Source organism: Salmo trutta, chromosome 32 (genome assembly GCF_901001165.1).
Source record: "Salmo trutta chromosome 32, fSalTru1.1, whole genome shotgun sequence".
NCBI lineage: Eukaryota > Metazoa > Chordata > Actinopteri > Salmoniformes > Salmonidae > Salmo > Salmo trutta.
In genome coordinates this window covers 34,929,060-34,947,638 of record NC_042988.1, presented here as the reverse complement: position 1 = coordinate 34,947,638, position 18,579 = coordinate 34,929,060, and the positions used below count along the sequence as shown (strand labels likewise).

The 18,579-nt window shown below is 42.7% G+C and overlaps 1 protein-coding gene across 1 annotated transcript in view; it reads left to right on the top strand.

Annotated features, from left to right (window-relative positions):
- LOC115171787 (cytochrome P450 2K1) overlaps nt 1-15,589 on the top strand; it is a 32,996-nt gene extending 17,407 nt beyond the window's left edge. Inside the window, exons 6-8 of the mRNA XM_029728927.1 lie at nt 4,635-4,776; nt 13,663-13,989; nt 14,190-15,589. Coding sequence (XP_029584787.1) covers nt 4,635-4,776; nt 13,663-13,989; nt 14,190-14,377 — 657 coding nt within the window. The 3' untranslated portion in view covers nt 14,378-15,589. The remainder of the gene's footprint in view (nt 1-4,634; nt 4,777-13,662; nt 13,990-14,189) is intronic.
- Nucleotides 15,590-18,579: the final 2,990 nt, after the last annotated feature.

Genomic DNA, 18,579 nt, shown 5'->3' with positions numbered 1-18,579 from the left:
TGGGGACCTCGATCAGACACTATATCCTCAGACACCCCGTAGTGCCGGAAGACGTGCGTAAACAAGGCCTCCGCAGTCTATAAGGCTGTAGGGAGACCGGGAAGAGGGAGGAGATGACAGGACTTAGAGAACCGATCCACAACGACCAGGATCGCTGTGTTACCCTGTGAGGGGGGAATATCGGTAAGAAAATCCACCGACAGATGCGACCAAAGCCGTTGGGTAAGGGGTGTAGCTTCCCTCTGGGCAGGTGCCTAGGAGCTTTACACTGGGCACACACCGAGTAGGAGGAAACATAAACCCTCACGTCCTTAGCCCCACCAGTACCTCCCGCTCAAACAGCGCACTCTCCGACCGATCCCGGGATGACCAGAGGAGGGTGACGTGTGGGCCCAATAGATCAACCGGTCACAAACAGCAGACGGGACGTACAGACGCCCAGCGGGACAAGTCCACCAGCTGGTCGAACGTGAGGGTGGTGTCTCTGCAGGCCAACTCCCGACGGACGTCCTCCCGCTGACTACAGAGATAATGGTCAATCAGGGCCCTGTCATTCCATCCCGCGCCGGCAGCCAGGGTCCGAAACTCCAGGGCCAACTCCTGGGCGCTCCTCGTCCCCTGCCTCAAATGGAAGAGGCGTTCACCTGCCGCTCTACCCTTGGGAGGGTGGTTGAAGACTGGGAGTGGACACCCTCTCACGGCCCACTCCAGGGCTTTCCCGGTGAGGCACGATACGAGAGCGGACACCCTCTCACGGCCCGAAGGAGCCGGGTGGACGGTTGCCATGTATAAGTCCAGCTGCAACAGGAACCCCTGGCAGTTCGCAGCCGTCCCATCGTATTCCTGGGGAAGGGAGAGACGAATCCCACTGGGACCAGGAGAAGGAGGGGCGCGTAATGGAAACCCTGGTTGTGCTGGTGGAGGTGCTGGGAGAACTTCCTGTATCTCCCAGCGGTCCATTGTCTGGACAACGCGGTCTATGGCGGTGCCAAGATGGTGGAGCATTGCTGCATGCTCCCGGACATGCTCCTCCACCCCTATACCCGGGGTACCTGCTCCTGCTGACTCCATAAGTTTGGTCCGGAATTCTGTAGGGGGTGCATACTGGCGGCAGAGAAGTCAGGCGCAGGAGAGCAAAAACTGATTTACAACGGCGCAGTTTAATAAATAAAACCACTGTTAACTGAACAATAAATCAATGGGTAAACAAAACCCGTTACACACCAGCATAACGTGCACAAGCCCTACAATAAACAATTTCGGACAAGGACATGGGGGGAACAGAGGTTTATATACACAACATGTAATGATGGAATTGAAACCAGGTGTGTGTGAATACAAGACAAAACAAATGGAAAATGAAAAGTGGATCGATGATGGCTAGAAGACCGGCGACGCCGACCACCGAACACCGCCTGAACAAGGAGAGGAAACAACTTCAGCAGAAGTCGTGACAGAAATGCTTGTAATTATGCTTCAGTATTCTATAGTAACAACTGACAAAAATATCTAAATACACTGAATCAGCAAACTTTGTGAAAATTAATATTTGTGTCATTCTCAAAACTTTTGGCCACGACTGTACATGATTTCATGTGTTATTTCATTGTTTTGATGTCTTCACTATTAAAATAGTAAAAATAAAAACTTGAATGAGAATGTGTTGTAAAATTTTGGAGTGTGTGTGTATGTATATATAAACACTTGAAGTCAGAAGTTTACATAAACTTAGGTTGAAGTCATTCAAACTCGTTTTCAATCATTCCACAAATTTCTTGTTAATAAACTATAGTTTTGGCAAGTCGGTTAGGACCTCTACTTTGTGCATGACACAAGTAATTTTTCCAACAATTGTTTACAGAGACATTATTTCACTTATAATCCACTGTATCACAATTCCAGTGGGTCAGATGTTTACATACACTAGGTTGACTGTGCGTTTAAACAGCTTGGAAAATTTCAGAAAATGATGTGATGGCTTTAGAAGCTTCTGATAGGCTAATTGACTACATTTGAGTCAATTGGAGGTGTACCAGTGGATGTATTTCAAGGCCTACCTTCAAACTCAGTGCCTCTTTGCTTGACATCATGGGAAAATCAAAAGAAATCAGCCAAGACATCAGAAAAAACATTGTGGACCTCCACAAGTCTGGTTCATCCTTGGGAGCAATTTCCAAATGCCTGAAGGTACCACGTTCATCTGTACAAACAATAGTACGTAAGTATAAACACCATGGGACTACGCAGCCGTCATTCTGCTCAGGAAGGAGACGCGTTCTGTGTCCTAGAGATGAACGTACTTTGGTGCGAAAAGTGCAAATCAATCCCAGAACAACAGCAAAGGACCTTGTGAATATGCTGGTGGAAACAGGTACAAAAGTATCTCATATCCACAGTAAAACGAGTCCTATATAGACATAACCTGAAAGGCCGCTCAGCAAGGAAGAAGCCACTGCTCCAAAACTGCCATAAAAAAGACAGACTACGGTCTGCAACTGCACATGGGGACAAAGATTATACTTATTGGAGAAATGTCCTCTGGTCTGATGAAACAAAAATAGATCTGTTTGGCCATAATGACCATCGTTATGTTTGGACGAAAAAGTGTGATGCTTGCAAGCCGAAGAACACCATCCCAACCATGAAGCACGTGGGTGGCAGCATCATGTTGTGGGGGTGCTTTGCTGCAGGAGGGACTGGTGCACTTCACAAAATAGATGCCATCATGAGGATGGAAAATTATGTGGATATATTGAAGCAACATCTCAAGACATCAGTCAGGAAGTAAAGATTGGTCGCAAATGGGTCTTCCAAATGGACAATGACCCCAAGCATACTTCTGAAGTTGTGGCAAAATAGCTTAAGGACAACAAAGTCAAACTATTGGAGTGGCCATCACAAAGTACTGACCTCAATCCCATAGAACATTTGTGGGCAGAACTGAAAAGCATGTGCGAGCAAGGAGGCCTACAAACCTGATTCAGTTACACCAGCTCTGTCAGGAGTAATGGGCTAAAATTCACCCAACGTATTGTGGGAAGCATGTGGAAGGCTACCCGAAACATTTTACCCAAGTTAAACAATTTAAAGGCAATGCTACCAAATACTAATTGAGTGTATGTAAACTTCTGACTTTGATTAAAAGTCAAAATAAATCATTCTCTCTACTATTATTCTGACATTTCACATTCTTAAAATAAAGTGGTGATCCTAACTAACCTAAGACAGGGAATTTTTACGATTTCTATTTTATTATAAATGTGTAAAAACGTCTAAACCTGTTTTTGCTTTGTCATTATGGGGTATTGTGTGTAGATTGAGGAAAAAATAAATGGAATAAATTTTACAATTATGCTGTAAAAAAACTAAATGTGGAAAAAGTCAAGGGATCTGAATACTTTCGGAATGCACTGTACATATTTACAAAAACAGTATGGGGGATTGGAAATGATGCTGACATTTACATTGATAGATTGTAGATTCCATCTGCAATATTAAAGCTGATCTACCCCCAAAAAATAAAACATTTTAATTCTTTGAATGAATAACATCTAGGGATTTAGTGGGCATTGAGTAATGCGTAAATGGCCCATGTGATAGAGAATGAAGAAAATATAGGAGAGATTGTGCTGAAATAGCATTGGGCCCAGGCTGCAGCGGTATATACTGAGTGTATAAAACGCTAGGAAAATCTTCCTAATATTGAGTTGCACCCCTTTTTACCATCAGAACAGCCTCAATTCGTTGATGGTATGGACTCTACAAGGTGTCAAGTGGATGCTGGCCCATGTTGACTAGAATGCTTCCCACAGTTGTGTCAAGTTGCATGGATGTCCTTTGGGTCGTGCAGCATTCTTGATACACATGGGAAAATGTTGAGCGTGGAAAAACCCAGCAGCGTTGCAGTTCTTGACACTCAAACTGGTGCGCCTGGCACCTACTACCGTACCCCATTCAAAGACACTTACATCTTTTGTCTTGCCCATTCACCCTCTGAATGGCACACATACACAATCCATGTCTCAAGGCTTAAAATGTTTTATTTAACCTGTCTCCTACCCTTCTACACTGATTTTGGATTTAACAAGTGACATCAATAAGGGATCATAGCTTTCAACTGGATTTATCTGGTCAGTCTATGTAAGGCTTCCCCAACTGGCAGCCCACAGACCAAATTTGGCCCGCGGGTGGTTTTATTTGGTTTCAATTTTATTTATTTATTTATTTTTACAAAAGACTGTAAAAACACTAGGAACTGATTTTTTATTTTGGAAATCTGTTGCCAAGTATTCCCATGCATAATAGAGAGACACGTGTGATTGTCTACAAATGTAAGAAAGGTTTGAGAGAAAAAAAATTGGCCCGCGGGTGAAACTAGTTGATGATCCCTGGTCTAATCCATGGAAACAGCATTTGTTCCTAATGTTTTGTACACTCAGTGTATGTGTTCTGGAGGCTGCAGCTAAGACTGGTACACCATGTATGTAAAATTTGTGTAGAAGTTACATGTAAAAACACATTTTTGAAAGCAAATCTTTGCCCTTCGAAAAGAATGGAAAGACTGCTAGACCATGACTATTGAGGGGAAAACAAATATTTTCGCCCCTTTAAAATGCTTTTTCTCTATGTATAAGGAATCTGGCAACAAGAACTCTCACTACCATGACAACAACCTGATATCCTCTGTGGCCAACCTGTTTTCTGCTGGTACAGACACCACAGGGGCAACCCTACGCTGGGTTTTGATGCTAATGGCCAAGTACCCCCTTATACAGGGTAAGCATCAATGAGCACACAGACACACACCTTTGTACAGACATTGCAAGTGATTGTAGTAATGCAAGACAATCAAGGTGTTACTTGCTGTAAACATTTCCAAATTGCCCACTTGAACCACAGACCAGTTTATAGTTTGTTTCAAATGCTTGAACACTGTGAATGAAGCTGTAATCTACATGAATGTAACGAAATGTGTTGAAATGACGACATTTCAACCAGATTTTCTCATTGGGATAACCTACATGTGTAAGGCAGCCGACAGACAGACAGACAGACAGACAGACAGACAGACAGACAGACAGACAGACAGACAGACAGACAGACAGACAGACAGACAGACAGACAGACAGACAGACAGACAGACAGACAGACAGACAGACAGACAGACAGACAGATAGATAGATAGATAGATAGATAGATAGGAGTTGTACTAGGGTGTGGTATTTATGTGGTAATAAAGTTTACCCGTAGCCATAGAGGACAACAGGTTCTTAACTTGGGAGGGAGAGCAGTGGCACAAATACCTTGAAGGAGACAGTGATTGGAGTAGAATACACAATTATAATATTTATTATTAGAACAGAAAGATAAATTAAAAAACGAGTTCAAAAATTGTCTGCAAAAAGATTCTCAGAAAATTACACTTGCAAAAACATCCTTCAATGTCGAACAGATAATGCACTTTCCCCACAATCCAACTTGACCTCCCCACCCTCCAGCTTGGACAGGTGTATATTGTTTGTGTGCAGCTTTTCCTTATTTACTGTATAAGCATTTTTTTGGAACATCGTTTTAGATTTTCAAGACACAGAACTCAGTGCCATTTTTCATAACACTAAATGCATTTTTAAAATGTACACTGACCAAAAATATAAACGCAACAATTTCAAAGATTTTACGGAAGTTCAGTTCATATAAGGAAATAAGTCAATTGAAATAAATTCATTAGGGCCTAATCTATGGATTTCACATGACTGGGAATACAGATATGCATCTGTTGGTCAGAGAGACCTTTAAAAAAAGGTAGGGGTGTGGATCAGAAAACCAGTCAGTATCTGGTGTGACCACTATTTGCCTCATGCAGTGCGACACTTCTCCTTCGCATAGAGTTGATCAGGCTGTTTATTGTGGCCTGTGGAATGTTGTCCCACTCCTCTTCAATGGCTGTGCGAAGTTGCTGGATATTGGCGGGAACTGGAACTGGAATACGCTGTCGTACACGTCAATCCAGAGCATCCCAAACATGCTCAAAGTGTGACATGTCTGGTGAGTATGCAGGCCATGGAAGAACTGGGACATTTTCAGCTTCCGGGAATTATGTACAGATCCTTGTGACATGGGGCCGTGCATTGTCATGCTGAAACATGAGGTGATGGCGGCAGATGAATGACACGACAATGGTCTCAGGATCTCGTCATGGTATCTCTGTGCATTCAAATTGCCATCAAGAAAATGCAATTGTGTTCGTTGCCCGTAGCTTATACGTGTCCATACCATTGCCCCATGGTGGCGGTGGGGTTCTCTGTTCACAATGTTGACCTCAGCAAACTGCTCACCCACACGATGCCCACACTGTCTGCCATCTGACCGGTACAGTTGAAACCGGGATTCACCCGTGAAGAGCACACTTCTCCAGGGTACCAGTGGCTATCGAAGGTGAGCATTTGGATTTTTGTTCAGTGTAGTTGCCTTCTCCAAACAGCCAATACATTAATTCAAATCAAATCAAATTGTATTGGTCACATACACGTGTTTAGCAGGTGTAGCGAAATGCTTGTGCTTCTTGCTCCAACAGTGCAGTAATATCTAACAAGTGATATCAAACAGTTAGTTTCACAACATACATTTGAAGTCAGAAGTTTACATACACTTAGGTTGGAGTCATTAAAACTAATTTTTCAACCACTCCACAAATGTCTTGTTATTAACAAACTATAGTTTTGGCAAGTCGGTTAGGACATCTACTTTGTGCATGACACAAGTAATTTTTCCAACAACTCTTTACAGACAGATTATTTCACTTAGATTTCACTGTATCACAATTCCAGTGGGTCAGAAGCGGTGTGCCTTTAAACAGCTTGGAAAATTCCAGAACATTATGTCATGGCTTTAGAAGCTTCTGATAGGCTAATTTACATAATTTTGGTCAATTGGAGGTTCATTTGTGGATGTATTTCAAGGCCTACCATCAAACTCATTGCCTCTTTGCTTGTCATCATGGGAAAATCAAAAGAAACCAGCCAAGACATCAGAAGGATGTTCGAAGGATTACTTTATCCTATCACAGGTATTCCTTAGAGAGGTGGGGTTTCAGGTGTCTCCGGAAGGTGGTGATTGACTCCGCTGTCCTGGCGTCATGAGGGAGCTTGTTCCACCATTGGGGTGCCAGAGCAGTGAACAGTTTTGACTGGGCTGAGTGGGAACTGTGCTTCCGCAGAGGTAGGGAGGCAAGCAGGCCAGAGGTGGATGAACACAGTGCCCTTCTTTGGGTGTAGGGACTGATCAGAGCCTGAAGGTACGGAGGTGTCGTTCCCCTCACAGCTCCGTAGGCAAGCACCATGGTCTTGTAGCAGATGCAAGCTTCAACTGGAAGCCAGTGGAGTGTGCGGAGGAGCGGGGTGACGTGAGAGAACTTGGGAAGGTTGAACACCAGACGGGCTGCGGCGATCTGGATGAGTTGTAGGGGTTTAATGGCACAGGCAGGGGGCTCCGCCAGCAGCGAGTTGCAGTAATCCAGACGGGAGATGACAAGTGCCTGGATTAGGACCTGCGCCACTTCCTGTGTAAGGCAGGGTCGAACTCTGCGAATGTTGTAGAGCATGAACCTACAGGATCGGGTCACCGCCTTGATGTTAGCGGAGAACGACAGGGTGTTGTCCAGGGTCACGCCAAGGCTCTTAGCACTCTGGGAGGAGGACACAATGGAGTTGTCAACCGTGATGGCGAGATCATGGAACGGGCAGTCCTTCCCCGGGAGGAAGAGCAGCTCCGTCTTGCCGAGGTTCAGCTTGAGGTGGTGATCCGTCATCCACACTGATATGTCTGCCAGACATGCAGAGATGCAATTCGCCACCTGGTTATCAGAAGGGGGAAAGGAGAAGATGAATTGTGTGTTGTCTGCGTAGCAATGATAGGAGAGACCATGTGAGGATATGACAGAGCCAAGTGACTTGGTGTATAGCGAGAATAGGAGAGGGCCTAGAACTGAGCCCTGGGGGACACCAGTGGTGAGAGCACGTGGTGCAGAGACGGATTCTCGCCACGCCACCTGGTAGGAGTGACCTGTCAGGTAGGACGCAATCCAAGAGTGAGCCGCGCCGGAGATGCCCAACTCGGAGAGGGTGGAGAGGAGGATCTGATGGTTCACAGTATCAAAGGCAGCAGATAGGTCTAGAAGGATGAGAGCAGAGGAGAGAGAGTTAGCTTTAGCAGTGCGGAGAGCCTCTGTGACGGTTCTGTCTCCTAGAGGTGAAAGTACTTTTGGTGCGAAAAGTGCAAATCAATCCCAGAACAACAGCAAAGGACCCTGTGAAGATGCTGGATGAAACAGGTACAAAAGTATCTAAATCCACAGTAAAGCAAGTCCTATATCGACATAACCTGAAAGGCCGCTCAGCAAGAAAGAAGCCACTGCTCCAAAACCTCCATAAAAAAGCCAGACTACGGTTTGCAACTGCACATTGGGACAAAGATCGAACTTTTTGGAGAAATGTCCTCTGGTCTGATGAAACAAAAATAGAACTGTTTGTCCATCATTACGATCATTATGTTTGGAGGAAAAAGGGGGAGGCTTGCAAGAAGAACACCATCCCAACCGTGAAGCACGTGGGTGGCAGCATCATGTTGTGGGGGTGCTTTGCTGCAGGAGGGACTGGTGCACTTCACAAAATAGATGGCATCATGAGGATGGAAAATTATGTGGATATATTGAAGCAACATCTCAAGACATCAGTCAGGAAGTTAAAGCTTGGTCGCAAATGGGTTTTCCAAATGGACAATGACCCCAAGCATACTTCCAAATTTGTGGAAATATAAGCTGAAATAAATAATTCTCTCTACTGTTATTTTGACATTTCACTTTCTTAAAATAAAGTGGTGATCCTAACTTACCTAAAACAGGGAATTATTACTAGGATTAAATGTCAAGAATTGTGAAAAACTGAGTTTAAATGTATTTGGCTAAGGTGTATGTAAACTTTTGACTGTGTACCCAAATACACACACATCTAAGTAAGGAATGGATTAAGAATATATACATACATGTCAGAGTTCCGTTGGACTAAGATACAGTGGCATAGTATAGAATGCAATATATACATATGAGATGGGTGATGCAATATGTAAACACAATTAAAGTGGATAAGATACCGAAGAATAGTGTAGAGTACAGCTTATGCATATGAGATGAGTAATGCAAGATACGGAAACATTATTAAAGTGGCTAGTGTTTAATTTCCTTAAAGTGGCCAGTGATTTCTAATCTATGTCTATAGGCAGCAGCCTCTGATGTGCTGGATATGGCTGTTTAACAGTCAGTGGCGTAGTATAGAATACCATACAGTATATACAAATGAGATGGGTCATGCAATATGTAAACACAAAGTGGCTAAGATACAGTAGAATAGTGTAGAGTGCAGGTTATGCATATGAGATGAGTATCGCAAGATACGGAAACATTATTAAAGTGGCTAGTGATTTCAAATCTATGTCTATAGGCAGCCGTCTCTGATGTGCTAGTGATGGCTGTTTAGCAGTCTGATGGCCTTGAGATAGAAGCTGTTTTTCCAGTCTCTCGGTCCCAGCTTTGATGCACCTGTACTAACCTCGCCTTTTGGATAATAGTGGGGTGAACAGTCAGTGGCTCGGTGGTTGATGTCCTTGATGATCTTTTTGGCATTCCTGTGACATCGGGTGCTGTAGGCGGGACACAGCCAGTGAAATATCAGGGCGGAAAATTCAAAAACAACAAAATGTCATAATTCAGCTTTCTCAAACATTCAACTATTTTACACCATTTTAAAGATAAACTTCTCGTTAATCTAACCACATTGTCCGATTTCAAAAAGGCTTTACAGCGAAAGCAACACATTAGATTATGTTAGGAGAGTACATAGACAAAAATAATCACACAGCCATTTTCCAAGCAAGGACATGTGTCAATAAAACCCAAAACACAGCTAAATGAAGCACTAACCTTTGACGATCTTCATCAGATGACACTCCTAGGACATTATGTTACACAATACCTGTATGTTTTGTTCGATAAAGTTCATATTTATATCCAAAAACAGCATTTTACATTGGCGTGTGATGTTCAGAAAATGTATTCCCACCAAAACGCCCGGTGAATGTGCACATCAATTTACAAAAATACTCATCATAAACGTTGACAAAATATATAACAATTATTTTAAGAATTATAGATAGACTAACCGCTGTGTCAGATTTTAAAATAGCTTTACAGAGAAAGCACATTTTGCAATATTCTGAGTACATAGCTCAGCCATCACGGCGAGTTCGGGGCAACCTAAACTCAGAATTAGTATTAGAAACATTCTCTTACTTTTGCTGATCTTCGTCAGAATGCACTCCCAGGACTGCTACTTCCACAAGAAATGTTGTTTTTGTTCAAAATAATCCGCATTTATGTACAAATACTTCCGTTTTGTTCGTGCGTACAGATCACTTATTCAAAGGCATAACGTGCAAGCGCGGAACGAGAGACGAAAATCAAAATGTTCCATTACCGTACTTAGAAGCATGTCAAACGCTGTTTAAAATCAATCTTTATGGTATTTTTAACGTAAAATTGTGATAATATACCAACTGGACAATAGCATATTCATTCAAGAAGAAAAAGAAGGAGGGGTGCGCTCGCGGGAGCGAGCATATCCAATCCCTTTGTTGCCAGGCAGCCCACTCAGAAACTGAGCTCCTATTATCTGCCCAGTGAGAGGAAAATGCTCAAACCACTTTCTGAAGGCTTTAGACAGCCAATGGAAGCTTTAGGAAGAGCAACGTCCCCCACAGACACTGTGGTCTCGATAAAGAACCAAAAGAAGAACTACAATTCTCAGACTTTCCACTTCCTGCTTGGAATTTTCTCAGGTTTTTGCCTGCCATATGAGTTCTGTTATACTAACAGACACCATTCAAACAGTTTTAGAACCTTCAGAGTGTTTTCTATCCAAATACACTAATAATATGCATATTCTAGTTTCTGGGCCAGAGTAGTAACCTGTTTAAATTGGGTACGTTTTTCATCCGGCTGTGAAAATACTGCCCCCTAGCCCAGACAGGTTAAATGCGGTGGTTCGCGCTTTCAGTTTTGAGCGAATGCTCCCATCTATCCACGGTTTCTGGTTGGGGTCGGTTTTAATAGTCAGTGGGTACAACCTCTCCTATGCACTTCCTGATAGACACATTTACCGATACGGTGAATGAGATTATTATGTTCTGAAGCTACTCTGAACAAATCCCTGTCTGCGTGATCAAAACAATCTTGAAGTGTGGATTCCGATTGGTCAGACCAGCGTTGAATAGTCCTTACCACGGGTGCTTCCTGTTTGAGTTTCTGCCTATAGGAAGAGAGGAGCAAGATGGAATCATGGTCCGATTTGCCGAATGGAGGGCGGGGAAGGGCCTTATATGCATTACGGAAGGTAGTGTAACAGTGGTTGAGAGTTTTAGCCGTGCGAGTACATAGAGTTGATAGAATTTCGGTAGCCTTTTCTTCAAGTTTGCTTTGTTAAAATCCACAGCTACAAAAAATGCAGTCTCAGGATATGTGGTTTCCAGTTTGCATAAAGTCCATTGAAGTTCTTTAAGGGCCGTTGTGGTATTAGCTTGAGTGGGGGATATAGACGGCTGTGGCTATTATTGATGTAAATTCCCTCGGGAGATAGTACGGTCGGCATTTGATTGTGAGATATTCTAGGTTGGGTGAACAGAAGGACTTGAGTTCCTGTATGTTATCACAGTTACACTATAAGTCGTTAATCATAAAATATATACCTCCACCCTTCTGCTTCCCGGAGAGATGTTTATTCCTGTCGGCACGATGCTTTGAGAACCCAACTAGCTTTATGGAGTCAGACAGAATATCTTGAGAGCCATCTTTCCGGGAAACAGAGTATATTACAATCCCTGGTGTCTCTCTGAAAAGCAACTCTCGCCTTGAGCTTGTCAACTTTATTATCCAGCGATTGGACATTAACGAGTAAAATACTCGGGAGCGGTGGGTGGTGTGCACGCTTCCTAAGTCGGACCAGAAGACCGCCCTGAGTACCTCTCCTCCACCGGCGTTGTTTTGGGTCAGCCTCTGTAATAAGTTCAACTGCTCTGGGGAGAGCAAACAAATGATCTGCTCCAGGTCGTAATCCTGGTCGTGATGCTGGTAGTTCTGGTGAGTTACCGCCGCTCTAATATCCAAAAGTTCTTCCCGGCTGTATGTAATGGCACAAAACAATTCTAGAGCTAATTCCGTAAAACAATTGTACATAAACAAACAAAATACTGCAGTTTCCTAACAGCTAGTTGCGATGCTGCCATCTCTGTCGGCGCCATCAAAACTAAAGATACCCTAAAAATGCAAATACATCCATCAAAATAACAAGACTACATGCAAAAACTGGGACCCACGTGGCCAAAACAATCCCTTTTATGCACAACAGTATGTAATTTCTCATTGTTTTCACATTAAATGCAAATGATAAGCACTGTTTGGCAAAACACTAGACACATCTCTCTACACAGGACACAAACCTATTGTGTACAGAATGTAAAACATAACAAAATTAATATCACAGTCAATAACAAATACTCCCATATCTTTTACTATTAACATGTAAACTCTCTTTGTAAGTGACTGGTTTTACAGTACTAAAGTCACAATTGCACTTTCAACATCTCTTCTCTTTGATTTATCTTCAATGCATTGTAAACATTTACATCGTTACAATATACAGCACCGGACACTTTTGCAATTCTTAACAGTATCAATTTAGGTTTAGTGAAATTCTTCCCGCTTTAGTATTAGATGCTAATTCAGAGAACAAGAATACAGCTGTCTATGAAATAGTTGATTACAATCTGGTACTATTTACTCTATTTAATAGAAAAATATATTTTAATGATGGTCATAATATCACTCCTGCTCTCTCCCTCCAGCACTCGACATCACCGGTCTACTATCCACTGGTCTTGGCCACCCACATTGTGCACACCTGGCAACCATAATTGCGCACTGCTGCTCCCATCGTTAAGCTCACCTGGCCTTCATCACCACCCTGATTAGTCTCCATTCTTATAGCCCTCACCAACCACAGTCATCAGGCAGAATTGGTTCTGTTTTCATGTCCTGATGCGTCTCTTGTTTTGTACTTGCGATGGTCGTTATTATTAACCTCACCATCTGCACCTGACTCAATGTTACAGATAGTTAGTATTTGTTGAGCCATTATGTAATGAATGGTGAGATGACATTGTCATTCTATGACAAATGATACTGTTTGCGTGGGCTGCGTTATCCCGGTTTTGAGGAAAGTGTTCAAGCAATTGAGAAACTAACAGTGTTGTTGGACATGATTTATACAATTTACTTTGTCTTGTGTAGCTGTTGTCTACTGTTTTGCAAAAAGTGTCTTGTGTACAAGTGGGACCACTGTTTTACAAGAAGGTGTTATGCATTAAGTGTGAAAACATTGAACTGTGCAGAAAAGGTGATTGTTTTGGTACGTAGGTTATTAAGGTATCGTTCACATGGAGCCCCGTTTAAGTTATCGAGCCATCTTGTAAAAATGATAAAATGTCCAGGGTAAAGATTATTAAGATGACATTTTCTCTGAGGGTAGTAACTTTGGTCCTCCCTCCTTTCTGTCTCAGACCGGGTCCTGGAGGAGATCAGCAGCGTCATAGGAAGTCGTCAGCCCTTAGCAGAGGACAGGAAGAACCTGCCCTACACTAATGCAGTGATCCATGAGACACAGAGACTGGCCAACATTTTACCCATGGCCATCCCTCACACCACCAGCCGAGACATCACCTTCCAGGGATATTTCATCAAGAAGGGGACGCTTGTGTTTCCTCTACTGACGTCTGTCCTACAAGACGGAAGCGAATGGGAGAGCCCACACACCTTTAACCCCGCCCACTTTCTGGATGTGGAAGGTCGATTCACCAAGAGGGATGCCTTCATGCCCTTCTCTGCAGGTGAGTTCCACTGTTTCTGTATTCATACTGACTGGGTAAGTTAATCTTTCTATGGTACTCTAAACTTAAGAGTTTGGGGAATTGCTTTGACCAAGGGAGAGTTTATGGTATGGAAATGTGTGTACAATTTATGTCAACTATAGGAAATCTATGTAGACCTAATTGTCATATGTTGTCTCCCTCATTTTATCTTCTTCCAGGTCATAGGGTGTGTCTGGGGGAGAGTCTGGCCAGGATGGAGCTCTTCCTCTTTTTCACCTCCCTCCTGCAGCGCTTTCGTTTCTCTCCTCCTCCTGGAGTAACAGAGGATGATCTGGACCTCACACCATCCGTGGGGTTCACCCTCAATCCTTCACCTCACCAGCTGTGTGCTGTGAGCCGGGTCTGAGATGGGTCTGGGCCTAATGTATATTATACATGACTTATTATACATGAACAAATGCTCCACTTTAGACAAACATGCTGAAATAGCTTACCTCACCGGCTGTGCTGTAAGCCAGGTCTGAGATGAAACCAGTCCCTCAATGGTTTTGGTTTAATTTGATTGCTCTACATTCCGACAATGTAATTGATTGATACAAAGCACTGCTATTATGTATGTACAGAATGCTTGTTGTTTTTGCTTGCTGTCCTGCCTTGTCTGGGATTGGATAGCTGTTGCCAAGCTTAGCAAAGTCAATCAGTTTTCTAGCTAATGTTATCATTAGTTGACACTAATATATATACCCTTGTGGGAATGTTTTTATATGACTAGCAAGCATACTTAGCCATATCTGCTAGCTAGAACAAATAACTACCACTAACTAACTAGCTCCAGCAGGAGTGGAAGTTCGACTGCCTACTTTCCCTCCATTAGCAGTTCCAGTTGTTGAAGGAGACTTGAAACAAAAAGAATGCATTTACACAGGAAACCCAATTTGGATCTTTTTCCACTGTTTAGTCTTTTGGCCTACCAGATCAGCTCTTTTGCCTACAATTGGACAAAAGACCAGAATTGGGCTCCCTGTGTAAAAGCAGCCAAAAGGTCTCACTTAAAGTGAAGTTGTTTACAAACTGTTCGCTAGCTGGTGGCTAGTTTAAGCTACTCCTTGTCCATTGACCTTAGCTAGTGTTTAGCTTGAGCCACATTAGCTACTAGTGACTATTTACATATATAAATATATTGGAAAATTTGGGCACGAAATTCTAACTTATTGCAGCTTTAAGCTTTCTTGTTCTGTTCAAACGGGCTAACCAAAGGTACATAACACTAACCATGTCAGTTATTATAACCGCTAGATGATTGACTGCTAAGCTTGGATACACCCCAAAGATAAATAAGCTAAGACGTAGGCTTCTGATTAGCCTTTGACTATTTGATTAATAGCGTGTCAGACGGCTCCATATGTATTGCTAATCAATAAACCCGTTGATGAGTGTGCTTGACATCGGCACCAGTTCGTCAAATTTTGGTCCATTTTGTCAACTTGGAGTCGGGGTTTGGAATAGAATAGAATCTGAATTACTGTCTGTGCTCAGTGGGAACCAATCACTGTGCACCAATGTAAACCGTTCAACTAGTAGATTTCACCCAAACTTTTAATAAAGGCTTAAAGTGGAACTGACAGTATTTTAGCAGTCTGTTCATATACACCCCCAGGATATACACCCCCAGGAAGAATGACACCTTAAAGTGGAACTGACAGTATTTTAGCAGTCTGTTCATATACACCCCCAGGATATACACCCCCAGGAAGAATGACACCTTAAAGTGGAACTGACAGTATTTTAGCAGTCTGTTCATATACACCCCCAGGATATACACCCCCAGGAAGAATGACACCTTAAAGTGGAACTGACAGTATTTTAGCAGTCTGTTCATATACACCCCCAGGATATACACCCCCAGGAAGAATGACACCTTAAAGTGGAACTGACAGTATTTTAGCAGTCTGTTCATATACACCCCCAGGAAGAATGACACCTTTTTGTTTATATCATCAGACAAGTGAGCACTTAGATATGGTCATTTTCAGGTTATCATAAATTCATAAAATGTTTGGGAATGATGTATAGTAAGGCATTTGTGAAAATTCTATAGCAATATAAAGCGGCCGTGTGTTTGGACAATGAATAGACACTGCATTCACAGAGCAAATTAAATGTAACCATACTTTAAAAGTAATATATTTAAGCAATAAGGCACAGGGGCATGTGGTATACCACGGCTAAGGGCTGTTCTTAAGCACGACGCATCGCAGAGTGCATGGACACAGTCCTTAACCGTGGCATATTGGCATATACCACAAATCCCCAAGGTGCCTTATTGCTATTATAAACTGGTTACCAACGTAATTAGAGCAGTAAAAATAAATGTTTTGTCATACCCAAGGTATACGGTCTGATATACCACGGCTGTCAGACAATCGGCATTCAGGGCTCGAACCACCCAGTTTATAACATCAATTATTCTATTTATTTGCTGCAGGTGATTATTTGATCCACCTCTACAGACAACACCATTCTGTATACATCTGGCCCTTTGGACACTGCTAACAAACCTCCAAACAAGCTTCAACGCCATACAACACTCCTTCCGTGGCCTCCAACTGCTCTTAAATGCTAGTAAAACGAAATGCATGCACTTCAACCGACCGCTGACTGCACACACCCGCCGACTAGCATCACTACTCTGGACGGTTCTGACTTAGAATATGTGGACAACTATAAATACCTAGGTGTCTGGCTAGACTGTAAACTCTCCTTCCAGACTCACATTAAGCATCTCCAATCCAAAATTAAATCTGGAATTGGCTTCCTTTTTCGCAACAAAGCCTCCTTCACTCATGCTGCTCAACATACCCTCGTAAAACTGACTATCCTACCGATCCTTGACTTCGGCGATGTCATTTACAAAATATCCTCCAACACTACATTCAGTTTGCTATCACAGTGCCATCCGTTTTGTCACCAAAGCCCCATATACTACCCACCACTGCGACCTGTATGCGCTCGTTGGCTGGTCCTCGCTACATATTCGTAGCCAAACCCACTGGCTCCATGTCATCTACAAGTCTTTGCTAGGTAAAGATCCGCCTTATCTCTGGTCACCATAGCAACACCCACCCGTAGCACGCGCTCCAGTAGGTATATTTCACTGGTCATCCCCAAAGCCAACACTGGCTGCACTTGAACTGCATTTGAAAAATCTATCTAATTTAATACATTTTGATACCTCCTTTGCTTTCTCATTTTTGGCCTTCCTCTTTTGGGCTCCACTTTTGTGTTGATATATGGCTGATTTTTGAATCCGTAATTTTCTATTCTCGACTTTCTGTCATTTATTTTTTATTGTTTTGCTGTTGTCTCTTTTTAGCTAGTTCTACTGTTGCTTAAAACTATGACAGAAACAACGCTTTGGAGAGTATTTGCACAATAAATCCCAGAATGGATTTCATTATCTTATTGAAGCTATTGAATAATATGATTTATTTAGCAAATTAATTAGATTTATTGTCATCAATACACTAAAATATCATACTGACTTATGTAGTGGCAAAAAACATTTGTTGGTGAAACCATCAGTGGGATCATTTATCATGTAGCCTACATTAAAGAAAGATCTTCTCATCAAATTGTAGACGTGATGGACCTGCGTCAACAATTAATACTTGGGCGTGGTGGGGAGGTATTCAGATCCGGGCCCATCACGGGGCCCATGTATGTTGCGGGCCCTGGTGCGACCACACCAGCTGCACCGACTGAAGCTACGCCACTGGCCACCAGTCTGCTTGCAGTTGTCAGTTACCGTCAGGTATGTGGATGATCAGGGCTTTATTCAGGAACGTTTGTTGGGCTACTTTGATGTGTCAAGTGGGCGAGATGCCCAGTCTGTGTTTGACTTTATGAATGATGAGATGTCTGAGTTTAACTTCATAGAGAAACTCGTTCAAACCTACGATGGCGCAGTTGTAATGGAACGTATCTGCTATTTGTATTTACAGCTAAGTCCCCTCATGTTCCCTGATTTAAGAGGTGATGACTACTCCACTCCACTACCATTGTCAACTTTCTCCTGACATGAAGTGAAGCCACAACGTCTCATGTGCCCTCTCATCAACTGAACATTGAATGTTTCCCTTCCAAGCACTGTGAGTACTGTCATAAGCGTCGTTGTAGGGAGCGGACCAAACTGCAGCATGTATAGTGAACATCTTCTTTTTATTATAAGGAAAAACCAAAAATACACTTACACAAAACAAACGACGAAAACCAGTCCTGTAAGGTGCTCAGACTAGATAAACATAAACACATAGAAATAGAAAATATAGAACAGGTCAGGACGTGACAAGTACCCCTATCAATTTTCTCTCATTACTGTATGTAGAGTCAATCGCATACACAATCACATTATTACACATCAAAGATTTTACTCCTTGCTTGGACTAACTCATTCTTAGCTCTTTTGCCTAACTGTGTAGTGTCTTGTGTTATTGTTTTTGTCTTCCCAGTAAAATCCTGTCCTGCACTGGTCAAGCCTCTGAACACCTCAACTCATGCCACATACCCTCATTCAATCACTGCTGTGATCCCTTTCCAACACTGTGTAAG